Below are 27,089 nucleotides of genomic sequence, written 5' to 3'. Positions count from 1 at the left end.
TGGTGGGCAGGGAAGCTGTCAGCAGGCGACCATCTCTGTGGTGAGGTTGGTGAGTTTTAGCCTTTTGATGTTCCTCCTCTTTCAACTTGCTTTCTTCCATGTTGGATACATGAACATCTAGCTGCCCTTAAGTCATCTCCAAAAGCTAAGCAGTGTTGGACCTTATTCCACATAAAGTGGAAATCCTCTAAGGAATACCAGAAATAGAGACTACCCTGGAAGGAAGGAAGGAAGGAAGGAAGGAAGGAAGGAAGGAAGGAAGGAAGGAAGGAAGGAAGCTCTCAAAAGACATTAACCTATTGTGCTACTGCCATAACTAATTCCTGGATGTGTGCATATAATTTGTAGGAACTCAGGGACACTTTAATCCTCTTTCTAAATTATGATGAATGTATTATTTCTGGGATATTTTTCATGCCTTCTTATTTATTTCACATAAATCCAATTGGAGCTGATGTTAGTCTCATGGTTGGTTGCTCTCTCTCTCCCTCCCTCCCTCCCTCCCTCTCCAATCTTTTTTTCCCCTCTGCATTTCCTAATTGGAAAGAGTGCAGGACATAATAATTTAAGTCATTTTTTTTACTGATAGGAAAACATATCAGAATGGTAACAGGAGTTTGATGAGGAGGTACTGTGCTCCCTTCCCTGGAAGTATTTAAGTGGAGTTTAGACAAGCATGTTTTGAGGATGCTTCGCTTTGGATTCTTGCACATAGGAGAGGGTTGAGCTCCTCTTAGGAATCCATGAAGCGGGTCTCTGCGTATTGTTCCAGCACGCACAAAAGGCATGTTACAGTGCAACTCATGCTTACGAACAGGAGTGAAGAAGCTCACACCTACCCTTCTTATCTATTTTGTGTGAATGAGGCTTGCCAACAGACTAGCCAGTCCAGGTCTATTGTTTCAGCTTCCGAGAGTGAGAACAGGCCAGACAGAAACACTTTATCCAGATTCTCTTATATCATCTGTGTGAGTGAAGCTGTGAGGCATGTATCTCTTGTACCACACTGGAGGAGCAGAAGTAACTTCTGAATGAAGCTCAGGGGTGAGTTGCTGCCAGCACTACTGCTGGTTCGGTGCGCTTTGCGTGCACAGTTGCCTGTAAATAGGTCTGCACGTGTACAGAACATTAAAAAATGCAAAAGACCCCCCCACTCCATGCCGTGGTGGCCAGGGAACCGGTTTGGAGGCGTGGATAGCCTGGTTCTGCTGCCGGTTCTGCGACGCAGGCCAACATTCCACTACTGGTTCTCCTGAACCAGTGCAAACCAGTAGCAACCCACCTCGGGTGAAGCTGTTGATAACGACGAATTTTGCGGAAGGAAAGGAATGAGTTTGCAGGCAAGTTTAGAAGTTCTGGGAAATGTGAGCGGTTCCTCAAGTTCTACTCTTATTTCTGCAGCAGTACAGAATGATAAACTTCTTGGATGCCAAACAGATAATCTGAACGAGTTATATCTAAGCTTAGACTAATTTGTAGAACTGCTGACTAATTCTGAAATTATACTTGGCAAATACATATTTTTAAATTTAAATTGATTTTCAAGAGCAGGCTTTAAAATAATATAGAATGCCAAATTTAGGCTAAACTGGCCAATTTAGCTTCCAGTCATGAAGTCGAATTTTGACTTCATTAGATATGAAACAAGAGAGGTGCCTCAATATTCTGCCCTTATTTCTGCCGCAGTTACACAGTGAGACTCATTATCCACTAATGTTGGATACCAAAATAGTCTGATCTGAACAACATCCTGGCTATTTTTAAAATATTTTCTGCAAACATTTGGCAACTAGCACATAACGATGCTGGATTAACCTCTCTTTTCTGTTTCCTCAAATGAAACACCCCCCCCCCCGCAATCTCATTAAAGATGTTTGTTGCTATTCATTAAATTAAAAAGAAATTGCATACCATGGCAATAATATGGAAGAAGAGCTGATTTCTCTGTCCTGAGGACAGGCTTCTCAATGTAAATCTTCCAGAGCTACGATTTGTTTGTATTGATGCTGTAATTCAGCTGTTGTTGTCCACACCATTTAGATGAGTCCATACTTGATTTAGTTGTTCACTTTTAAGACTTTTTTTTTTGTTAAAAAGGACATACAGTAAATTAATTGCTACCATAAGAAGAATCAATTGCACTCAATTGCTAAAAATCCCAGCAACCCTTTACAAACTCTTTGGGACTCATTACGGGCTGTGAATGAACATAATTCACAGCAGTTGAAATAAAAAGAGGTGAAATGAAAAGACTTGGTACAGTCTCAGGAAGCCCAGAAGATCTGCGTCTGGAACAAAAATGTAATGTAAACCAACCTGTATGGACTGTATTTCATTCAAATTAATTCAATTCTACTTTCCTTTATTTTAGTGGCATCTAGCAAATCCTCATTTACTATCGGACACAATGAATTGTACAAAACTAAAAATGAAGCAGGGAATCACAATTCGTGTTCTTTAATAATTCTGCTGTTTCGCAGAAACACCCTAGACTTTTTAAGGCTGGGGGGGTGGGGGGTTTCTTAACTGTATACAAAGCTATCTTCTAGCAAAAAATGCCTGATTTAAATCAGAGATGGGCAACCTGAGTGCCACAAATGGTTCATTGGATTTTCTTCTATATATTCCACTGTTGAAATATGTCTGCAAGGCACTCAGTACAGACAATGTAATTTCCAAATGATTTTTTTTCTGGGGTAACCAAATAAAACCAAGTGTATTAAAGTTGAAACAGTTTTAAAATGTCTATAACACAAACACACAAACAAACACAAAGAAAAAAGAAAACGAAACAGGAAATTCGGCCCCAACTTTCCAATCACATCATAACATTGCATCTCTACTAACAACAATTCTTGGTGGGTAAAATTCCTCCGATTAAAAAGTGCACTCTTTGGTCATAAAAAATGTCTTCCTGACCTCTAAAGAAGAGTATAATTAGCCTAATCACTGTAAATCCAGAAGTAAATTCTTATTAAATCAATTGTTTAGTACTCACTTTATGTGCTATGGTGGTTATGAAATAGGCTAGAAATCTTTGGCTAAGATATCTCTTCCGCCATCAAATTACTAGATAGTGTTCACACTACTACTTTACTCTTTCCTCCAACTCACTGCATAACACTCCTCCCTATTTTACAATTTTGGGAAACATATTTTTGCAGAGTTCATATAAAAACTGTTAAGTTCATAATATTTGAAATCCTTTATAAGATAAAGTGCCAAGGAAGGAAGGAACGAAAAGGGGAGCTGCAACCTTAAATCCCCAGGGCTGAAATCGACTGGCTGCCCTCTGATCTCTCCCCCTCTGGCTTCCCTGCTCCACTGCTAGCCTTCTTTCGTTCAGAAGCAGCCGCCTGGGAGAGGAGGAGGAGGAGGAGGCCGCTGGAGGGTTGTTGTGGCTGTGGTTGTTGTTTCATTGCCTGTGTTCTGGGACCTAACTTGCTTAGCTGTGTAATTACCAGAGTAAGCCTATTTAACTTAAAAGCTTTTCTTCTCTTTCCGTCATCCCTCCAATCCTAAATGAAACTTGGGGAGGATCTGTCCTTAGTTACCAGGGAGTCACTTGCTGGTCAGTCCTCCAGATTTGGCCTCTTTCAGATTTAATCAGCATTAAGGTATTGCCTGAAACATTTACTTTATATATAATATTTACTTTTCAAAGCAGATTGGGGTGTGTGAGAGAGAGAGCAAATTGGTGGGGTTTGTGTTTGTCTGTCTACAGAGGATCTCAATGGGGTTTATATAATTTAAAATCTGTTCGTTTTAAATAAAGTAAGACATTCAGATTAATATTGCTGAAAATAGTAACAAAAGGTTATTCCATGAGTTAAATGCATCATAAATCAATTTACAATACATAAGATAAAGGTATATGGCGCAGTCAGAGAAATGCAATGCTAATGGATTTTAGAGTGGTTCTCTTTCCCAAATCTTGGGGGGTTTAGTTACAGTCTTAATTGGTGCAGTTCTCAGTCTGATTTATTGTGTGGTCTTCTGAAACATATGATCAGGACCTATTTTGAAGGAAATCCTGTTTTTGTTTTATTCTTTTTTTAATGGCCTATTTTAAGGAACCTGTTGCAATGAAGTTAGGCTAGTGGCAAGCTCTTTTTCTTTTAATAAGGGGGTCTTATTAAATAAATAGACGCCTTGGGTTGAGCAAGTACAGCTTAGGAGGGGCAAAGGCAAAATGAGCTGCCAAATTGGCCACGCCCACCCAGTCACATGACCATCTAGTCACACCCACCCAGTCACATGACCTTCTAGCTACACCCACCAGCCGGTCATTAGGCAGATCAAACTATAGTCCAGTCCCCCAACAGTCTTAAGGACCATGAATTGGCCACCTGCTTAAAAAGTTTGAGGAGCCCTGCTCTAGATTTATAGAACTGTTGACAAATTCTAAAGCAATACATAGCACAAACATATTTTAAAATTTAAGCTGCTTTTCTATATCAGCATTTAAAATAATGTAGAATGGCAATTGGGTTAAACTGGCCAATTTAAGCTCCAATCATGTTCTTGGAGTAAGTATGATTTTAGTATTAGATATGAAGCTTGATAATTGTGGAGTATTGTGGCTGATATAATGTTACTAATAACCTGGAGGAATCCATCTGTGGGAAATGGAGATTATCATCTCTTTCTAATAAACTGCTAAGGGAAGCCAGGTTTAATTATATGAATGATCTTTGAGTGAATACTTTCCTTAAATGTAAATAGTTAAGCAAAACAGAAATTAACATGAACAAATATGAACACTGAGATAGAATAGGATACAGAAACTGCAACCTCAGGGTCACACAGAAACCCTCTCACAGCCTTTGAACATTCCCCAAAGTCCCAGAAAAATATTTGGCTAAGTTGCAGTTTTAATGTGAAATTGGGAACAAGGAAATTATTAACAAGGAACAACCAACTGCTTGAATTTAACAAGCTAATGTTAGTGAATTAAAGTTTAATGTTTGGCCTGGTGCCATTCACTATTTCATTCTACCCCAGCATCCTATTTTAGGTGCTTTCTTCAGCTAAAAATGTTCTCTTCCTAGTGTTGTTCAAAATTCCTATTGTTTTTTTTTCCTTTTAATGAAATTATGGAAACTTAATTCACAAAAAAATAGATAACTGTGTACTGTTAGCACTGCATGTTATTATACAGTTTAACTCTACACATGTTTATTCAGAAGTAAACTCTATTTAATATAAACATATAAATTTATATAAATTATATATTTATAAATATATAAATTTAATTATAAGTAAGTGATCAAAACATTGCAGCTTTAAATGAAATATCAAGTTATAAAATCATACCTACTGCATATCTATTTACTGATAAAGAAGTATGAATCTGTTGAATTTAGTTTAGCAAAATCTAGAAAAGCAAAATAATTTTTTAAAGGTTACCTTGAATTTAAAATCCATTAACCTAATCAAGTGAGTCATTATAAACAAAGCTCAGATGTGTCTCCAAATATATTTGTAGCATTTAAGAAAATTCTTATTCTCAAGTAAATTGTTAAATGAATAATGCTTGATAAAAAGGTTTAAAATAAGATTACAAGTTATTATATAATACAACACAATAGCAGAGTTGGAAGGGACCTTGGAGGTCTTCTAGTCCAACCCCCTGCCTTGGCAGGAAACCCTATACCGTTTCAGACAAATGGCTCTCCAGCATCTTCTTAAAGGCTTCCAGTGTTGGGGCATATAATATTAAGAATATATCCTTTTAGGTGCTAGGCAATAAACTGATTCAGTTTGAATAAAAACTTAACTCATCAGCTTTAATAATGATGAATCAAATGTGAAAACTAGTATCTTTTATTGATAATAATACAACTATAGATCTGTTATAAAATTACATGGAATTGTAATAGTGCACATGAAATATTTTTTTCTTTAAGAAAATAATTTATCTGTTATAATCACAAGACATTGTTCTCTTAATTACTGTAAGTATATTTCCTTGCAATGAATTGGCTGTCTATAAATGTTGGATCCACCGATGCAACTTTAGCAGCTATAAATGAATGGATGCAGTTTAAAACTGCTGTCAAATCCTGAAATTCCAGTTCCTGAAATGAAAATAAGAAAAACAGAAAAGGTGAAACAAAAAAACATCACTAATATTTTTTTCTACAGGTTATTACGCTTTCTAGTTTAACATGGCTTCTTTAATATATATCTTCTCACTTGAAAATGTCATGTCAGTATTTTAATGTTCAAGGTAATTGATTTGATGTAGTGGGAACAATATGAGAAGAATTTAATTTACTCTGCTGTTGTGGTTTGAATTTATCAATTATGGGTCCATGTGCAAAAGATGCTGAGAAAGGACCCCCCCCCCCAAACACAGAGACTCAAAATTCTGCACTTTGAATATCTTGTTGAAAAAGGCTCATTATATTATTTTACTATGCTAAACTCCTTCTCTGTTTAACTGTGTGAATAAAGGAAGGAAAAACATTTTGCTGGAGACGTAGAGCTAAAGAAGGAATATCACCTCACAAGTGCTGCCACTAAATATCTCCTGAAGTAACATCTGAAATGAAGAAATTTTCCATTGGATTATTAAAAAAAAAAGTCAAAGTGTATTCTGACATAATTAGCAATCTTGGAACATTAATAGCCATCACCAGATTTTGCTCAAAGCCATCTTTTAGATATGGTGAAGATTCCTCTGAGATGACACAGCTGAACAGTTTCAAAAGTAGCCAGACAGAGTTTTAATGGGTCCTTATTCATTCTTGGGAAGACTTTTTCTAAGCACATTTTTCCCATTTTCTAAAATAACCGTGGACTTCTTGGGACAAAATCTTACTTTAATTTCATTGTTTCAATAACTTTCCTAATAGATTGTTGGCATGTTATGAATTTGATGAAGTATCCTCATTACATTCTGAGGAGCAAATTACTTAAATATGGACTGAATGCCTAGGTGGGTTCCTACTAGTTCGCACCTATTCGGTAGAACCGGTTTGTCAAATCTACCGAACTGGTGAGAAGAGGTTCCACCAGTGGAACCAGAAAGCAGGCCACACCTACAGAAGAGCTTCCAATTTTTTTTGAAACCCACCACTGACTGAATGCCTAAGCTGAATCCAAGGTGGCTTAAAAGTCATCCTTAAAAACTGTGCCTCAATGGTTCCTCATCATACTAGAGTAGCAATAGCAATAGCAGTAGACTTATATACCGCTTCATAGGGCTTTCAGCCCTCTCTAAGCGGTTTACAGAGAGTCAGCATATTGCCCCCAACAATCTGGGGGCTATTAAGAAGGTTTGGGGGGGGGGATAGTTTAATACTCTTAAAATAGGCTCCCCTTGTAATGAAAGAAACACTATATAGTGATGCACAGTACATTTAGGAATATTATTATTTTTTTAATGAAAATTGAACTATTATTGTCAATAATGACAGTTTATTCCCTAATAACTGTGTTTAACTTCTGTATATGAAAACTTACAGTAAGCTTCCTTTAAAGTCAACAAGGTCCATTAATTGTCGGACTGCAGTTTCTCAACTGAAATCTCACTGCAAAATAGTCCTATCCATACCTGCTTAGGGAATATTGGAAAACGATGCTTCCCATGAAACCGACGTGGAACAGTGCTGATAAAAGTTAAAGCACCACTCAACCCAGTTATGGACCAGTTTATAAGAAACAGCCTCGGTCCATATATACAATGGCCTTACTTATTAGAGGGAAAGGAAATCTGTTTTGACTGGAGGAATTTTCCTTTAAAAAAAATATATATCTCCAAATGGAGATGAATTTCTTTTCTCCAGCTTTTTTAACTCTCCTGCCTGACTAGCAAGTGCTAGAAGAACTCGGCCAGAGATAAGAAAATGTTTTTGGCTACAGGAAAATAGCGCTTCTTTCCTATGAGAGCCAGCGCCCTGGAAATTATGTTCCCTCTAACCCCACATTGCCGCCCCATTGAGACCTTTGGTTGATTTATTTGTCCTAATCTAAGAGCGTCATTTGTCTGAAGCTGAACTGAGAGTCCGCAGTCTGTTTCTTCCTTCCACAGGATCAGCCCACCAAGGTCTTCTCACTGGGATATTGATTTCTCCCCCTATGATTTTACAACTTCACTCAAAGGTAGCATAATGTTCAGGAGTTCTGCTTTGTAAAATATTTCTTCCTTTGGGCAGTTTCTGCTGTTTAATGGATTTTCTTTTTTTTTGCAGGAATCTTAACAATAGAATAAATATTATCTAATACTGTCGTAATAAAAGACCATTAAAAGTTATTTCCAAGGGAAATAGAAGCCTAGGAATGTTTCCAGGTTCTAAGAGAAGCTGGGAACCTTTTGAGGGTGGTTTTTTTGGGAGGGGGGGTTGGGGTATGCTCTCTATATGGCTGGAAGAAGAAATAAGAAACAAATTTTGGTAGAAGGTTCTACTTCGTCTACTTTGTTCCTACAGTCTTACAACTTAAATGACCCATTACAAAATGTGGGAACAATTATTACAAGAGCATCTGCTTTGTTCTTCTGACATTTGCTAGAAGGGGAATGAAGTTCGTCTTGTTTGATTTCATTATTTTGCTTCTCATTATTGGCTACACTTTGCTATCCATCACAAGCTTGGCCATTATGACAATACAAACTGCATTAATAATAAATATTCAAGTTATCCACCTTACTTTTCCTCACATTCTAGCAGTTTTTGAATTAAAAAAAAAGAATGTGAAAATTAGAAAACTCTGCCCATCAGATTGCTTAGTCAACCTTTTCCTGGCATCACCATAAAGTTACTGTGCCTATATTTGCACAATTTGTGCAGCGAGAGAATAATCTCAAATTACTTAGGAAAAAGAAAACATTTGTATAAATTTCAATAGGAATAGTTTGTGAAGTAGATTATGAATACATTAATTTACCAGTTAGGTACATTGGTAAATTGTAAAACTCTTGAACGAAATATTCACTTGCATAATATTTTGTTTACCTACAGATTGAAGGTCCATAGACCATTGACCGACTATGTCTGAAAAATAAAAAAGTGGCCCATAGAAAATTTAAATTATTATTTTTTTGCTGGCCAACCAGCCAATCAACTCTCTCAAATGTTGATTTAAAAAATAGCTGGACCAGAAGAACAGAAGGGCAATGGAGTGGAAAGGCAGAATCACCAGGAAGAAAAGCTATGGAATCTCATGGCTTCGTCCAGCACCGGCTCCACTTACTATCACTTGGAGGGGAAATGAGGGGATGTGTGCATGTGCAAATGTGAGAGTGTATCATATACGTGTAAATAAGTACACCTGTTCCCAGCCTAACAAGTGACACGACACGAGCAATTATAACTTGGACTGAAAATGGAAATGCCTGTCACATCAATAGTTCAGCTCAATACAATAAGACATAATAAATACGAGAACAATGCTGATTCGTTATTGGTAATTCACTTTGTGTGGAAATAAAGAGAAACCATGCTATAGATTTCCTCTGCAATATGAACTATAAACCTAGATTACCTTGATATATTTTCTATGTCTACAGTATATATTCTATATATGCAGCAAAGTATGGTACCCACCTTTGTCTCAATCTGTTTTGTTTCAATGTTCTGAAAAAGCAGTTTAACTCGAGTTTTCCCATCGTCTGATGACCCCTTGAGCTGAGAGAATTTAAATCTCCAGAGAATCTTCTGCAAGGAAATGGAGAATTCTTAACATTTTTGCCCATTGGCTAAAGTTGTAGCTTTAGAAGTTAGAAGATCTGTGATCTTTGCATGTGGACACTAATCATGAATCAATATAGAAAAGATCATCCTTGCAAAAACGTCAATTTTATGGCTTCTCAAAAAAAATTGATGATTTGATATTTTGATGATGGTTTATGATCATGCACTTACTGTAGTCAAGCAAAGTATTAGAGACTGAAAAGGCCAATTGGACCAGTCTTCCTTATCTAGAAATGTCTTTCTGAGTAATCAAAAGCCTTTTTTTAAGCCAGCAAAGTATTTAAACCCATTAACACCCCACATTTCAAACATCAGCATCAGAGGTGGTATTCAGTAGGTTCTGACCAGTTCTGGAGAACTGGTAGTGGAAATTTTGAGTAGTTCGGAGAACTGGTAAACACCACCTTCGACTGGCCCCGTCCCCATCTACTCTCTGCCTCCCGAGTCTCAGCTGATCAGGAGAAAATGGGGATTTTGCAGTAACCTTTCCCTGGAATGGGGTGGGAATAGAGATTTTACAGTATCCTTCCATGCCCACCAAGCCACACCCACAGAACCGGTAATAAAAAAACCTGACCACTGATCAGCATGTCTTCATACCCTCCCAACATCTCAAAGGCAGGTATAAATAATTTCCTAAAGGGCTAAGATTGTTTCACTTGTGGAGAAGCAGCCACAGAACCCACAACCCATTTTGTGTTATGTCGCAGTTTCTCTAATGATGCCAGGGCACACTTCATAACTCATTTGATGATGTTCCCAGACAATTGTGATTCATTTTATGCAGTTACTACTCCTACTATCCCAGTATGTTCCTATTTCCGTGAATGTGGTAAATACTGTTTGCAACATATGATAGGTCTTGCTGATTATTTATTTTTGAAATCTGTATGGCTGCGCAACTTGAGCTCCAACCAACCAACCAACCAATTCTAATGAAAATCAATTCAAATCACTTAGTAATCAGGAATTCAAAATGATTGTCCTGCTCTAAATATAAACTCCAGTCATCTTAGTTATAATTATATGTTTAAGCTGGTATTTTATTTTATCAGAAACTGCTCAATTATTTGTTAACTTTCACAATTTTAGTCAATGAACATAATAAAAATTACTACAACATGTTGGTATTCACCCCCACTACAGAACAGCATCACAGCTTAGATAAACATCTGGCTTCAGTTTAATTTGAATAAGACCAATGTCTATGCTTTGTATATTCCCAGAAATATTTTGTTGTAAACATTTACATGGCATATATAATAAACTAAGCAGTTTCACATATTTATGTTTATAGTACTAAATAAATTATACAATAGTAGTAAGTCCTTTACTTTTCCATCTATTTTAATGGATTTCTAGATTTAAAGTTCTGTTCTTTATATTCATGAAAGAATATGAACTTGCTTGCTATGATTCAGCATTTCATAGACTTGTCTAATAAATTGATTTAGTCAAAGAAGTATTTTATTGATCAAACGTACTGTTCCATGGTTAAACATTGAGAAAGGTATTAGAGAGGTAATAATTTCTTTGGAAATGAAAGTGAATTGGCTAATTTGATTTAAGTCAAGTGTTCTCCCTTTAAATTAAATTTGCAGTTTTTAAATCCAATGCTTTGTTTAAATATATCCAGTAATGTTTGCAATAGCTTTTAAAATGTAGTATTATACATTTATTATCTTTCAAATGATTTTTTCCCACTATATACATGTTGGAAAACAGCCAGTCTGATTTTTTTGTTCAAACATTTTAGAACTTTCTTCACTATGCAATTGTTGAATATCATGTTCTTTCTAGAGATGCATTTTAATCCATACATTGAGCTGTTCTGGTGAATGGGAGAAATTTTTGAAGGCAGATGGGAATAACTGAAAAGAAAGAAAGAAGTTTCCCCCTCTTATAATAATTATTATGCTTTCTCTGTGAGAAACAAGCATAGATCAGGTAGACATTTTCCTAATTCTCAAAGTGAGTCATAGGAGCAGCAGAGCCATAGATTCTGAAGAACCACGTTTTTTCCAATCTACCCATAGAGTGCCTTTCTCTTTACTCAATCAAAACACAGCTCAGTTTCTAATCTTCCACCTTTTGAAATATGAAAATCAGAATTTTTCCCACTCTAGAAATTGATATTGATATTTCCTAAAGTAATAGCATAACATATTTTATATGTTATTTTCTGATACTACTTACCTTTGTTTTATTGTCAAAACATGTGAATCCCACAGCAAAATCTAAGGTGAAACACAGACTTTCTCCTTGCCAGGAACACATAAAGGTTTTAGACTAGAGAAAGGATAAAATATGTATTTGTTTAGTGATTTAATGTGAAACATAAATTGTAAGAGCTGTAATCTTTTATATACCCACTTAAAAGTTTAGTAACAATATATTTCAGTTGAATAGAAGGAGTGTAAAACCATGTAAAATCACAGTCCGAAAGGGAGTGCTCTGCTATATCTGAAACATTTCTAATATTCCAGATTTTTCACACACTTTTTGACTTGTGGATTATCATATTTCATATATAATAATTCCCTTCTCACCGTTATGGGTGGTCAACCTCAGGTTGACCTTTATCAGAAGCCTGGGAGTTTGAGAGTATTGCATAGCACCTCAGCTGCTCCTAACAATGCACTGGGCAGACAGCTCCGAGGTTGCTCCTAGGATGTGTTGGAGCCTCCCTTCCAGCTTAGAAGTCACAGCCCTGAATGTTCTCACCACCACTGGGACCACTTTGGTCTTTACTTCCCACATCCTCTCCAGGCTCTCATTATCTCTCCAGCTTCTCATTCCCCTTCTTTATGAAGCTACATCTAGCAACTACTGCTGTCTTCTGCTCCCTGTCTGCTACCATGATGTCTAGTTGTTTCGCCAGTACCTCTCTGCCCCTCTGGATATAAAATTCCTCAGGATCTCCTCTCTCTTGTTCCCTATGATCTTCTCTGGAATCTCCTAGTGGGACTTGGAAAGGAGTGGCTCGGACCTGAACATATTACAGCCCTGGGGCTGCATCTGGCCCTGTGGCTGCTCCCCTCGGGCCCATTTGAGGTCAATCAGAGATTACAAATAAGATAAGCGGCAGAGGAAGCCGAGAGAGGCTCTGCACAATCACGGTGTGCTCCTTCAGTCGGCTGGAGGCCATAGGAGGGCAAAGAGAGGAGATGGCATTCTACTCCTTCGTCCTTTGCCTGGAGCAGCTTGAGGAGTTGAGGTGATGGAGTTTGAGGACGTCAGTTCAGGTTCAGCCCTTCGCAACAGTTCAGTTTCTCATGTGGCCCCTTGGCAAAATTGTTCACTCCTGGTCTCACCTGTATCCTGTGCAGATATTCCTGTATACAGTACCAGCTGCAGGACTTACAACAGTTCATTTAGTGGCCTTACAAAGTTACAACAGGACGGAAAAAAAGATGACCGTTTTTAATACTTGAAGACGTTCGCAGCATCCCCCTAGTCACATGATCAAAATCCAGACGCTTGGCAACTGACCCACATTTGTGACCATTGCAGGGTCCTGGGATCGTGTGGTCCCCTTTTGTGACATTCTGGCAACAAAGTCAATGGAAAAGCCAGATTCCCTTAACAACAATGTTACTAACTTAACAAGGGTGGCAAGAAAGGTAACAAAATGGGGAAAAATTCACTCAACAAATGTCTCACTTAGCAGCATAAATGTTGGGCTCAATTGTGGTCGTAAGTCGAGGACTACCTGCACTTGGTTGTGCTGTTTAGTGTATGCTATTCCTGCTGCATCTTACACCCAGCTGTCCATGTGATGGTCCCTGAGGCCTCTCTGCACAGGGGGCTCTCAGCTCCCGTCTCCTTTGGACTTAAGTTGCTGGATTCAAATGAATTTGAAGGAAGGAATTCAAATATAAATGCTCAGGTTACTTTGCAACACCCGACATGAGTTCTGTGTTTGAGATGAACAAATGCTAGCACAGCCCAATGTCAATGCATAATTGAATTATGGGTCACTTCTATATTATGTTCCATGACACATATTAATACTTAACTGCAAATGAACGTGAATATCTTTCTTTTTTCTTTTGGGATTAAATTTACTATTAATGCCTCTGAATGATTCATCCTTTTTTTACAAACTATTCCTGGACATATTTATTCCAAATATAGTTGAGTTGACAACCACTAATTTTTAGCAACCAGAAGAAAATTTTTAACACATCATTTAAAAAAGAAACAGTATACAGAAGATGTAAAACACTGCAAAATGTGCAAGAAAATTTACATTTTGACCTATACGTATATTTGCATATTTTTGTTTTCTTACCCACAGTACCTTTAACAATAAATGTTTGTTCATATACGATGAGTAGCATCTACAGAAATGGGAGTTGATAACAGTTTTCAATTTGAAATGTGAAAGCATTTGTCTTGAATAAAGTTTATGCTTTGGGCTAAATATTTATGCAGGCATTATTTAAAGTGTGCCCAATAATGTGAATTGGGACAACTTCAAATTAAATAGACATGTATTAAACATTCTCAGTTTGCAAATGCTAATTACCTTTCTAATAACTTTTGAGCAATGAGCTTTATGAATATAACTGACCATGATAATTGGTTTTCCTTGCACCATGAATCCTAATAACAAGGTCCTTTTTTAAACAGATCTTTGCATAGAACAGGATTAGGCCTTTGGCAATAGACACAAAATATGGAGGCAAAGGAGTTTTCTAACCTTTTAAAAATATCTGGCATGTATGGATTTGTGGCCACAAATTTAACTTCACTCAATCATCATATATAATGGCTTGAAACAATATTTTATGCATGTGCATAATTGCAAGGAAATATCGGAAAAGCAGTTCCATATGTTGCAGATAGAATGTAATAACATTTAGACCTAGGTCAAAAGAAGCCTTGGCAAATATGCCTTGAGGGAAACATTTAAGGACTACAAATATAGCAGTCATACTGGAACTATAGGTATGTCGCGTAATCTTTCTCATACTTTGCGTGACTGCATAAATGTTAGGCTAAAGGCAGCATCCACAGAAGTGCTTACAAACATTTTCTCTAGTGAATTTCTGCCCCGTTTTGTGGGTCTGGATTATTTATTTTGGTTACAGGTGCAAAATATTAAAAAAAGATTACATATTTATATATTCATTTTTGAGGCTGGTGAAAATCAAAATGTACTAGCACTATGTTCTTATTAGATTTTTAAGCACCATCTTGGTTCCCTCTCTCTGGTAGTTCATATACATCTGTGCATATGACACCCCCCCCCCAAAAAAAAAATCTGCATGCATGCTTTATCATTTGTGTATGTAAACACATCATTGTTTATTCTTTTTTTTCCTTTTCAGAATGTACAAATTTCTTTGCATCTTGAGCTCTGTGGACATCAGAAATACAAGGTTTTTTTTTTTTTTGTAAACTGTGTGACAGAACTCAAGGTTTTACTATTTTGGTACCAAATAAGATCCAGAAGCTTTGCCTTCAGAAATACATTTGCAATAATTATGGATTTAAGGAAAGGCTTTAAAACTATGAAGACCAACACTCTTGACCTAACTCTAGCTGATTCAAAATATATCATAATTATGAAACGAGTATTTCTTGTAACCCTCCCTAAACAATATCAGCATTTGTTCCTCACAGTGCTCCTCAGAGTATGTAGAAAACTGTGAAACAGGCACACTTGTCTTATTTGAGTCGCTTTTGCGTCTTTTTAAAATACAGATGTGCGATTGCCATTAGCAGGGCACCATTTTTGCTTTAAAGAAAAATCAGTCACATATAAGCTAGAGTTGGGTACCGTATCTGTTTCAAAAATTATACTGCATGACTAGGGTTATCCACAGGATCCGATGCTTAATCCAAAATGATGACAGTGGTTTTGAACAAAGCTCTTCCTTTCATATGTGGCAGCAAAAGATGGGTTTCCACATCCTCCTCCCCCCATGAGAATAAAAAGATAAAAATATTAATGAAGAAGATTTTTGGACAGAGAGAAACTAAGTTAAGATGAATTTAAAAATATACCCATTGTTGGAGCAAACCAGTTATGCCCCAAAATCTATCCACATGCTGTCACTCTCTAATAATTGCTTGCCATAATATATTCCGTAAAATTGTGCTATTTTAGTGCACACACCTGCCTCTGTATATGGATATTGAGGAAGGAAAATAAACAACTGACTCAAACTGTATGCCTAAACTTTTTTAAAAATAATTGAAATGCATATAAAATCTTGTAGAGTACAAGACAGAACCGATCAAAGTGAAATATTCTGAAATAGAATAACTTGCACATCCTTCCAGAGGTTGCTCATTAGCCCTTAAGAAACAGTTGATTTCCTTCCAGACATTGCTTGATATACTCTGAAAGATTTTCCCCACCTTCTTCAATTTTTGACTAATAAATCACAGAGCTATCATATTTGGATAGTAAAAATCCAAATAACCAACAGATGGCAACAAAGGTATGGAAAACATGTCCATGTTGCTACATAGATTTTGGCAACGTAGAGAGAGTAGCTCTAAACTGATACACCTAGTTCAAAAAACTATTAGGAGTAGCTTCATTAGTATGCCTACTTGATCACAATACAAATCTTTTTCAAATCCCTTTTTCCTGTTCTCATTTGTTTTGATTCATGCAGCTGCCTGAAACTAACACAGCTGTATCCCAATTTAGGTTTCCCTCTGAAAGAATCATGAATGCAATTAGCAATATCAAGCAGCATCAAACCAAGCACTTAAATGAAATAAGGATAAGAATGGAAGTATATTTTTTCTTCCTATTGCAGGTCTTTATTATTACTTTGGCTGATTCTTTATGCAATAATTTCAGCCCATACTGGCATGTATTTATGGCAATTGCAGTGTCCCAAGATCGTCATGTGATCGCCTTTTGACAAGCAACGCCAACGAAAAGCCAGGTTCACTTAATAACCGTGTTACAAACCGAACGACTGCAGTGATTCGTTTAACTATTAATGCAAGAAAGGTCTTAAAATGGGGCAAAACTCACTTAACAACTGCCTTGCTTAGCAACAGAAATGTTGGGCTCAATTGTGGTTGTAAGACAAGCTTTGTACCTGATTGTCTTCTGGGCCGTGGACACATTTACAATTTCCTCTCTAATGACTGTACGTAGATCCTACCACTTTCCTCACTGTGTGGAACTATGGCTCCTAATATCTAAACACATATTAGGAGAAGCAACACACCACACTTAACCGGTTTCACGAAAGGTCACTCTCGTACAGTCCAAAAGTAGCATACAATTAGTGTAGCTTCCTGTGGTCAGAACTGAAATGACAAACAAGTGTCATCTTACAATGAAACAGGAGAAGAGTCGGGGGGGAGGGGGGGAGCCTTCGGCAATGCTCATTACAATATTCCTTTGGGGATTTATTTATTCAAATGTATACGGCAGCAGCTTCCTGTAAAAATCTATGTGACACTAATTAATTAATTGCATTAGCTGCCTTAATCACTATAAAAAAACTAGATGGTATACAAAGACAGAGAAACTATTTAAAATTGGCCAACTTGAGCCAGGAGAGCATAAAGGTTAAAGGCATTGGAGTAGAAGTCATGGAACTATGAGTTTTTATCCTGTTTTAGTGATGGTCAGCTAGTTTGGGCCAGTCACATTCTTTCTTAATCCTAAGGAGAAGGCAAAAATAATTTCTGAAAGTCTTCAACTGCATGAATTTGTCCAGCACTCTGGCCTGCCGGAAGAGGGACTTACAAATCTCGCCAACAATTAAGTAAAATACTATCCACATCAGAGAAATGACAATAAAAATAATAGACAAGTGGGATGACGTAACTCTGCCTCTGGGCTTCTGGGAAAAAAAAAACCTAGGTCCTCTTGACTGCCAGAATTGGGGCCATGTAACCTCAGGAGGAATGCTAGAGGCAGAGGGGCAGCCACGCACAAGGCCTGTCCTCAGGATCTCAAAGGATCTCAACTCTGCCAGCCAGCTGATGAGCAAAAATACTAATAAAACATTGGCTGTAAGTATTCGGGGCCAAAGTTATAAAGCCCTTTATAGGTGACAATCAGCACTTTAAAATGTATTTGGAAGCCAACTGAAAACTTTCAGTGGGTGAAAAAAGTTTCATCCAGAACTCTCTGTGCTGCTGCACGATGGACCTGCTGGCTCTTCCAAGTGGAAGCTGGTGGAACCTATTGCAATAGTCCAAGTAAGGTAACTGAGGCATAAGAGGGACAGATCTATTCAAAAATGAGTGCAGTTGGCATGCTGGAGATACCTATGCAAAGGTCACAGCTGAAGTTGCTCATCAAAAAGTAAGGAGGCCAGGAAGAATCCCCCAAATTGCGTAAGATCTGGGGTAACGGAACTGAGCTGAAAGCTCGTATTGGAAATTCTCTGGAAATGAATGGCCCTCAGCCTCAACTAGTTCGCTGGGTTTTCCCAACCAGACCCAAGATCCTCCAGGACTTAGGAAAGGAACCTGACAGCATTGGCTGTTTAGACCAAGGTCAAGATGTATCCTGACAGTTCTGGAATTATGCAGCACTCTCAAGGTTAAAGCTCAGTGTTATATAGACACCAAAAGCTTTGCACTTAATTAAGACACCCAGATGCAGGCACACCTGCCTTATAGTTGCAAAAACACAAAAGCACAAAAGCATCAAGTAAGGCAGGAGGAGATTGTTGGCTGGAGATGTTTTTATATAGCATGGATTCAAAAAGGAAATATCTGCAGCTGGACGCCCAGCGGGAACAAGCAGGACCCAAGAGGGAGATCTGCTGAGCGAATTGTAGGTTTTGAACAACAGACCAGATGTCACTGCAGAGAACTTGACAAAAGTGCTGGAATCCAAGAAGCCCGGAAAAGGGTTGTCTTTCTTTCTTTCTTTCTTTCTTTCTTTCTTTCTTTCTTTCTTTCTTTCTTTCTTTCTTTCTTTCTTTCTTTCTTTCTTTCTTTCTTTCCATTCTTCTCCCTAGAATGCCAGCAAGCTCTCAAAGCGAAATCACAGAAAGAAACTGCAGGAGTGAGTGAGGGACTCAATGAAACAGGTAAGGCAGGGCAAAAAGCTCCATGTGAAACTGTTTGCAAGGAACTGTATACTGACAACTTGTATAGGTGACTGTGTATATTAATTGTCCCTGTAAATGGAGAGCTGTGTATGGAAAGTTCCTGCCCAGTTTTCAAACCCTCCAACTTCAAAGATATTAATTGATGCATGATCCAAGCTAATAGATGGCTTCACCCAAGGGTCTTGGGTGCACATTGAATAGCGGTAGAGAGAATCCCAAGTCCTGAAAAACCCCACAAAGCAAGATTTCAGGTTTCATGTTTTCTATTGACTGAGACTGAGTGGGGTAGAAAAAGGAGAAAGAAGGAATACCAGTGAAGCATAGTAGCAACTACTCCCAACTTTTGGACATGGTTCAAAATAAAACTACAATCAATGGTATTAACTGCAAGTCACACCAACTCTATCCTGCTGCTGCTGTCAGAGTTAAAGCACATAGCATTACCCCAGCTGATTTGAAGTGAATACTAAATACCAATTAAAGAAGATGAGCATGGGTTTAAAATTAGAGGAAGAAACTTCAATAACTGCACGTATGCTAATGACACTATTCTGATAGCTGAAAATGCAAATAATTTGCAAGCTCTGATAATGAAAGGACTATAATGAACACATTGTTTTTTCTTCTGTTCAATCATCTCCAATTCTTGGAGATTGCTCCTGCAGTTTTCTTGGCAAGTTTTTTTTTCAAAAGTGGTTTGCCATTGTCTCCTTCCTAGGGCTGAGAGAGAATGATTGGCCCAAGGTCACCCATTTGGCTTTGTGCCTAAAGGGGGACTAGAACTCACGGTCTCCTGGTTTCTAGCCTGCTGCTTTAATCACTACACCAAAATGGCTCCCTTAATGAAAGCACAGGCTAAGGTTAAATATGAAGAAAATAACACTAATGAGGAAGGAGGAGCCACGTCGTGATGTCACAGCGTGCAGTCTCGATACTCCGAGACCGCTGTTGACACTTTTGCTGCTAGGTGGTCCATTGAGACCTAAACCATCCCGTAGAGACGGTGATCAGGAAGACAAAGCCTTGCTGGACTCAGGGACACTGCAAAGTCCCTGATCGACTCAAGGGAAGCGCTTCAAGCTGGTGGTAAACAGGCAGCCCCCAGGCTGAGGAAATCGGGAGGCTCCGGAAGGAAGGAAGTGAAAAGAGAAAGTGAGTCGATCTGGTAAGGTATTTTTTTCTATTTTGCGAAAGACTGCCCAAAGAAATTTTTCTTTAAAGCCAAATTAGATCCTTAAGCAAAAGAACTGAGCGGCAAAATTAACCCTAATTGGATTGCCATGGGAAAGCTTTTTTTCCCCTCTGTAACTATTCTTTGTGGATTGAAGTGCTCACAACGTTTCTCATTTCTCCTCTTAAAGTGAACAGATTGATTTTTTTCTTCTGCTTTTTGTTGCTTTATTTTTTGACTTCTGGATTAAAACCTTCCTTATTTTAACAATTCTTCCTATTACTTGTTATTAAATTTCACTAAAAGAAATCTAAAGAACTTTGTTTCCTATAAGCCAGAGATAAATATTAGAAAGTGAAAAGTAGCACATTGCCACTTGGAGGTCAGAGGCTGGGGTTTTTGAAACAATGTATCTATTTTCTTTTCTTCTTTGACTTCACTGACTTTGTAGCTGAAGGGTTTGCAACTTGTTTACAGAAACTGATAAAAAGCCAAGGGCATGAATTGTTTTCACAGGTGCCTTTGTGAACTATTTTGGCAGGGGGAAAGAAAGGGGGGAACAGAATCCTTCTCCTTTGAAGAGCATAAAATAACTTGTGTTCCAGTCAATCTAAAATAAAAAATAAAAGAGGCCTGGAAGGCTAGAGTGGCAGTGGCTATTAGTTTTTTTCTTTTCTTTCTTTCTTCTGTTTTGGAAACATGGATCAATATCCAGATGAGGAAACCTTAAAATTCAAAAATATCTTGGCTGGAATTCAAAATTTATTGGAAGGATATGGGAGAATTGAGAAGGAGTTGGAAAGACTAGTCTTCCTCACAGCAAAAGATGATGGGGTTGGAACCCCCAAACTTAAAGGGGAGAATGAAGATAAAGAAAATAAAGATAAGACAATAGATGAATTTATTAATGGAGCAAATGTGGGTGAAAGTGGAAAGAAGGGAATATGGAAAAGGGAATTCAACGAATTGGAGCTCTACCCCAAATTCCAGGACACAGAAGAAAAAAAATAGTAATGATGATGGACTTAAGAGAATTTTTTTCAGAAGCAAGATTGACAACTAAAGACAAGCTAATTTTAGTAGCAGCTGGTGGGCAACGAGATTACCTGAGAGATCCTTCAAGCAACAAAGTGCAGAGAGAAGTCTTATAAAGGAGATAAAAAGAAGACTGACACCACAATTGGCAAGAGAGTTAAGACTGTTTTGTTACTAGAAAGATACAGGTTGACAATGAAAGTCGATAATAAAAAATTAGTTGATTTTGGTGATTAATAAGTAGGAATTTTAGATTGTTTTAGATTGTTATCAAATGTTTATTCACTAACAATTAATTAACTATAGTAACAATAATGAAATGATAATGGATACAGCTTAATGATATATACACGTATTGGCAATCTAGTAAAAGAAATTTGGATATAAATTGTAAATTGTGACTTGGGAAAAAGACCTATAAATGTTACTAACAAATTTTTATTTATATCTTGTTATAAAGGTGTAAGGTGTTTTTTTTTTGGGGGGGGGGTCTGACGAGAGGAGATGGGACATAAATAGTATTTTTAGCCAATTATAATAACAACAAGGAAATGTCAATGGACATTGTTTAACAGTATATTCATGCTATGGTATTGGCAAAAGTAACTTGGATATAGATTCTAAATAGTGAGTTGGGGGAAAAGGGGAGGTTTAGAAACTTTATTAATTGACTTTTACTTAAAAGATGTTTTAAAGGTGTAATGTTATTGGAGGAGTTTTTGAAACAGCTAATGAATGCCATTATGTGGTTGTGTCTCTAAGTACGAATGATTTGAGGTTAAAGGACGTTCAAATAATTGTAGTCAAATGAGAATTGTGGTACATTGATAGTAAGATATACAAAGATTTTTGATTTAAAGTGTAAATTCTAATATGAACTATAAGTAATGATTGTGGAAGAAATGCACAAAAGGTATCTGTAACCAATCAACACGCTTTCTACAAGATGTAATGAAGGATGATTCTTTTTTTGTGTGTTTTTGTTCAATTAAAATAAAAAAATGAAACTAAAAAGAAAACTAATGACAACAAGGTACAGCAACCAATCTAAAATTTGGCAATGAAGATACTGCAGTTGTGGATGGCTTCTGCCTTTTGAAGGAACCAGCACACAAGAAACACACTGCAGACTCATACTTGGTAATATAGCTGTGAAGACTTTGAGAAAGATACTCAGATGTTAAGATGTATCTTTACCTACAAAGATGAGAGTTATGTAGGCAGTGTTTTTTTCCTGTGATTTTTCTATGGACTTTGAAGGAGGAGGATTAAAAGAGGACTGGCTGCTTTTGAACTTTGGAGAAGGCGCCTAAGAATCTATCATGGATAGCCAAGAAAACAGGCAAATGGATCATGGAACACGTCTTACTTGAGGCACAAATGTTCAAACTATCAAAGGTTTTGGACATATTACACGAAAAGAGTTAGGTCTCTGGAGATGTGGGAAATGTGGAAGGAAAGAGAAAGAGAGGATTACCTTCAACAAGGGCTTACAGCAGAGAGGACTACACTATTTTAAGACCTGAAGGACTTGGGAGAGGCTAGATCATCCTGAAAAAAATGTCTATGGTATGTAACTGCTAAGAGCTGACACTGACGTAATGGCATACAATCATAATCTTAATATATTTTTGCAACCTTTGATTACACTACATCATTTCTACATGCTATATTTTAGATATTCATTGAAAATGCCCTATTTTGCATTTCAATATAGCTGAAATGTATTGTGTTGCATACATTCTCACTATATGTTCTAATGCATTATTGAACTCGTAACTGATGAAAAAACCAAGTAAGTTTTAAATTAGCAAACAAATAAAGAAGTTTACTTTTGAGACATAAGAAGTGTACTACATCTGAGTAGTAGGAGCTTCTAAAATTAGAGTGGAAGTCAACTGGATTTCATAATGGAGAAAGAAATGACTGAGAAACCTGAATTTGTAATACGCTCCTATGCATAATGAAAACAATCTAAACCTTAATTGTTTAATTAAAGTTGTTCTTCTAGGAAGAAACAGATCATTATCTTCTAATGACCACATAAATCTGGTCTTATTTAACTGCTATTCATATCTCACCGAGTTTCCCGAATCTATTACCCAGTTTTATTTTCTTTGGTTTTCCCAGGAAGAGAGTAAAAAAATATTTCCCCCAAAAAGCAAAATATGCAACCTTGCCTGGATTTATCATTTGCTATGTCTTACCTATTAGGAATTTAAAGTTGGAAGCATCAACATTTTGACAAGGATATAACAAGATGTCAGCTTATGCAGAATTTGGTGTTGTGTGATATGGTGAAATTGATTAACTGACATGATCAAAACAATTTTGGCAAATCTCAGAGCATATCTTTCATAGTTAAATATGCAAAGAGAGTTCAATTGTGATTATCATATATTAGTTTTTTAAAAAGGGGGTGTGCTTGATTTTCCTATAAAGTTCGGATGTTAAAATGACCATCTAGTAGTCAACCTGGATAAAAAAAAACCTGATTCCTGAATTAGATCAACTATAAGCTGGGTCACATTTGATGTTTTTAATTTGATTTACCTTAGGAGATCTCCAGCCCGTTTAAGCCTTATGGTTCTAGGTTTTTAATTGTTGATATCACCCAAGCATAATTAATACCACTGCTTAATTCTAAGGGAGAGTTAGAAGGGGTTTAGAAATAGCTGTCAGTTATATAGACTTATAGATACAGGTGGTCCTTGACTTACGACTGGTCACTCAGTGGCTATTCAAAGTGACAGCAGACCCTCTTATGACTGGTTCCAAAGATACGGCCCTGCGGTTATGTAAACAAAATTTAGCTGCCCACATTTATGGCTGACTGCAGGGCTGCCCTCTTTCCTCAAGACAATCTCTGGAGCCTCCAGAAGGAGACCTTCAGAGGTTCAGTGAGTGACGGGCAATGGAAGATGGGGAGGAAGGTAGGTTCAATATCTGACAGCATAAAATATAAATATTTTAATATTTTAACTATTTTATATTGAGGTAATCCTTGACTTACAAACATTTGTTTAGTGACCCTTTGAAGTTACAATGGTACTGAAAAGTGACTTATGGCCAGTTTTCACCGTTGCAGCATTTCCCCCCCCCCCCCCCCGTGGTCGTGATCACAATTTGGACACTTGGCAATGTGGGGCCAATAAGGGGCTCTGATGGCTGCAGAGTCTTGGGGTCACGTGATCACCTTTTGCGAACTTCTGACAAGCAACGTCAGTGTAGAAGCCAGGTTCACTTAACAACCGTGGTACTAACTTAACAACTGCAGTGATTCACTTAACAATTGTGGCAAGAAAGGTCATAAAAATGGGGCAAAGCTGCCTTAACAACTGTCTCACTTAGTAGCAGAAATTCTGGGCTCAAGTGTGATCATAAGTTGAGATCTGCCTGTACTTAAAATATAAAAGACAAGAGGCCTGAGGTCTGCACAGTGTACCTCAGGGGTTGGGAGAGATCTTGGAAAACCTGCGGCCGGTGGGTCTGGGTCTAAGCTGGGTCCCCTGACCCCCTGAGTGATCTGCTGGATGCTTAATAATCCCGTTGGGAAGAGCAGGGATGAGGTTGGTCAAACGGGATGATCACAGGACTGTAATGGCCAAGCTCCATAATGGTTCTAGGCTGAGGCCCACTTGTACAGATTTAAACTATCTGTATTGCAAGCAGTGAAAGAATTGATTCTGAAATCCTTTTAAGATAAATCATTCTCCACTTATCACAGATACTAAAAGTATGAAGTAGAAAAGGAAGTAACAAGTTGAAGGAACACTTGTCTTGCACGTTACCACATTTTTATAAAAGGGGTGGGGAGGAATCACAGGGAGGGTTTCTTATACTGAATCTCTGAAGACTTTATGGAATCTTGTGACAAACTGCAAATTATAATTTGCTGAAAGTCTCCTGCAAACCACCTTCAAATAGTGATTTTGAGAAGAATTAGATCTAAAGTATAGTGTGCAAGATGTGTCATAGCAGAGTACGGCATCCAAATGGATGATTAGAAAAGATTTAAAAAACTTTTAAATCAAGGGACTTTTTGTGTTCCTTGATGTTAGGCCATATCTAAGTTCTAGGGTGGAAAAATTGTCCCACCCAGTTTCCTGCACAATTTATTTCACTCCTAGCCAAAGCCCATCATGCTATCCTGAGCCCCACACTCCTCCACTTGATACCACAAACCTGCAAATTGTATTTTTTGAGATTATTGCAGCATATATAATAAAAATAGGGAGATAGGAAAATTTGTGTTCCTTAGATGACACTATTCTTCTTTAACATACCAGTCTGAAATACTAACTTGAGGCTCTAGTGAAATATTGGCAAGATAATAAGAGTTTGATAAAACTAGATTTTTGGTTTTTGATTTAAAAAAATCAAAAAGTATAACAGTAAAAGTCAACATCATATGATAACTCAGGTCAAGAATGTTACTACTTTATTCAGTTATGCTCAGTCGTAGTTTTGCTTTGATAGTTTTATCAAAAGGGATGGTACGGCTGTAGAGATTTTATACCCCTGTAGCAATACAAGATTTTAATGCATAAAAAGCTTATCTTAAATCTTTATGGAACTTCAGTTTGGATTACAATTGCCAACAACAATATAAGCCAACTGCAGGTGTGAAAATTTTAAGAGTTCTTTTAAAGTTTTCAACTTGTGTTCGAAATTCTGATATTCTTGTGGAAATTAGGTCGTGCCCCGTGAACATAAAAGACTGGCAAAGTACAATTATATTTTGGTTTCTGTGATAGTTTTTCAAAAGCAAGGAAAGATTGCTGTCTGACAGTTATTTTTATTTAGATATGTAGTTTGAACTAGTAAACCAAAAGATTGATCAGACTTGTATTAATCTTGATTCTTTGTTTTCCAGAGCACGACACTGAAATATTATTGTATTACACAAATATTACTTGACAATTCAGTGCAGGAGTTAATGGAAACACCAAAGTTCCGTGTACAGCCTTCACCTTTAGAAACAATTTCAATTATGCTTTTCCACTCCCTATATACAGCAGCAGTTAACATTTTAAGAAATATACAATAGCTTTTGAATTGCTGTCAAAAATGTGATATAATAGATTTCAAAAGATTCCCAGGTCTCCCAGATTTTTTTCCTGTAATGGCTTCAACTTTGAACCTGTGGTTCACGTTTTATTGTATTATAAATTTTACAATGGATCTTAAACAAGGTCTTTATTAATAAATGTTTTATGTAATATTTATCCCTACATTTTATCTGTTAAAGTGTTTCACCACAGGCGGAAATTTAAATATATCTATAATTTGCTCTCTTTGCTAATAATATTAAAGTTGAAAACTGAGAGAAATAAACGTAATAATTAAAAATAGTTGAATAGTGGACACTGCAATACCTGGACACAGCAGAAGAGAAGAGAAAGAATTGGAAAGTCACAAAATAAAAAGACCTGCAAGTAGGATGACTGAGGCAAAAGAAAGCAAAGCCAGTGCCAATACTATTATTAGCTGCCTTGGGTGCAATCCCAAAACATCTGGAGCACAACTTGAACAACATCGCCATTGACAAAAACCACCACCAATCAGTTGCAAAAGAAAACTTTGGGACAGAATATGTCCAATATCTTAAATGTTATTGAACAGCATCTTCCTATCCTGGGTCCTGGGCAAGGACCTGGTAGGTGGTCAAAAATTCCAGATCTGGTCTAAACAACTGGCTAACTCTGTGACCCACCATAACAGAATTAAAAATTGGAAAAAATTAGTAATTATTCTTTTTCTTCAGAATATACCAATAGTACTTCAGAAATATTTAAGACTATGTTTGTATGTGTGTGTACACAACATAGTTGTTTGTATTTATGGAGATTACTTGTAAAAGCCATGAAAATGAGATCAATAACCGTATTCTGAAACAACTGCAGCAAAGTGACAATGAAGTTAGGAAAAAAATACATTAATCAAGATTGCTATTAATAAATTTACCATTTTCTATGGGAATTCAGATTAAGGAAGTGCCATAAATTTCAATCTCCCTTATGAAGAATGCTAGACTCAAGTGCAGTAAATCTGTGGAATAATATTTTTAACTGGCCCATAAAATCGGAGTTAACATTAGGCTTAATTAATAAGTTGCAAGTTTAGTTCTCC

General features: G+C 37.1%; 1 protein-coding gene across 4 annotated transcripts in view; it reads right to left on the bottom strand.

Annotated features, from left to right (window-relative positions):
- Nucleotides 1–5,810: 5,810 nt before the first annotated feature.
- Nucleotides 5,811–27,089, bottom strand: part of SNTG2 (syntrophin gamma 2) — a 228,335-nt gene continuing 207,056 nt past the window's right edge. For all 4 annotated transcript variants that reach the window (XM_032213408.1, XM_032213409.1, XM_032213410.1 and 1 more), the window contains 3 exons: nucleotides 11,895–11,987; nucleotides 9,552–9,662; nucleotides 5,811–6,080 (listed from right to left, as the gene is read on the bottom strand). In XM_032213408.1, coding sequence (XP_032069299.1) covers nucleotides 5,949–6,080; nucleotides 9,552–9,662; nucleotides 11,895–11,987 — 336 coding nt within the window. In that variant the 3' untranslated portion in view covers nucleotides 5,811–5,948. The remainder of the gene's footprint in view (nucleotides 6,081–9,551; nucleotides 9,663–11,894; nucleotides 11,988–27,089) is intronic.

This window comes from Thamnophis elegans, chromosome 3 (genome assembly GCF_009769535.1).
Source record: "Thamnophis elegans isolate rThaEle1 chromosome 3, rThaEle1.pri, whole genome shotgun sequence".
In the NCBI taxonomy this organism is placed as follows: Eukaryota; Metazoa; Chordata; class Lepidosauria; order Squamata; family Colubridae; genus Thamnophis; species Thamnophis elegans.
This window is presented reverse-complemented; position numbering and strand designations above follow the sequence as displayed.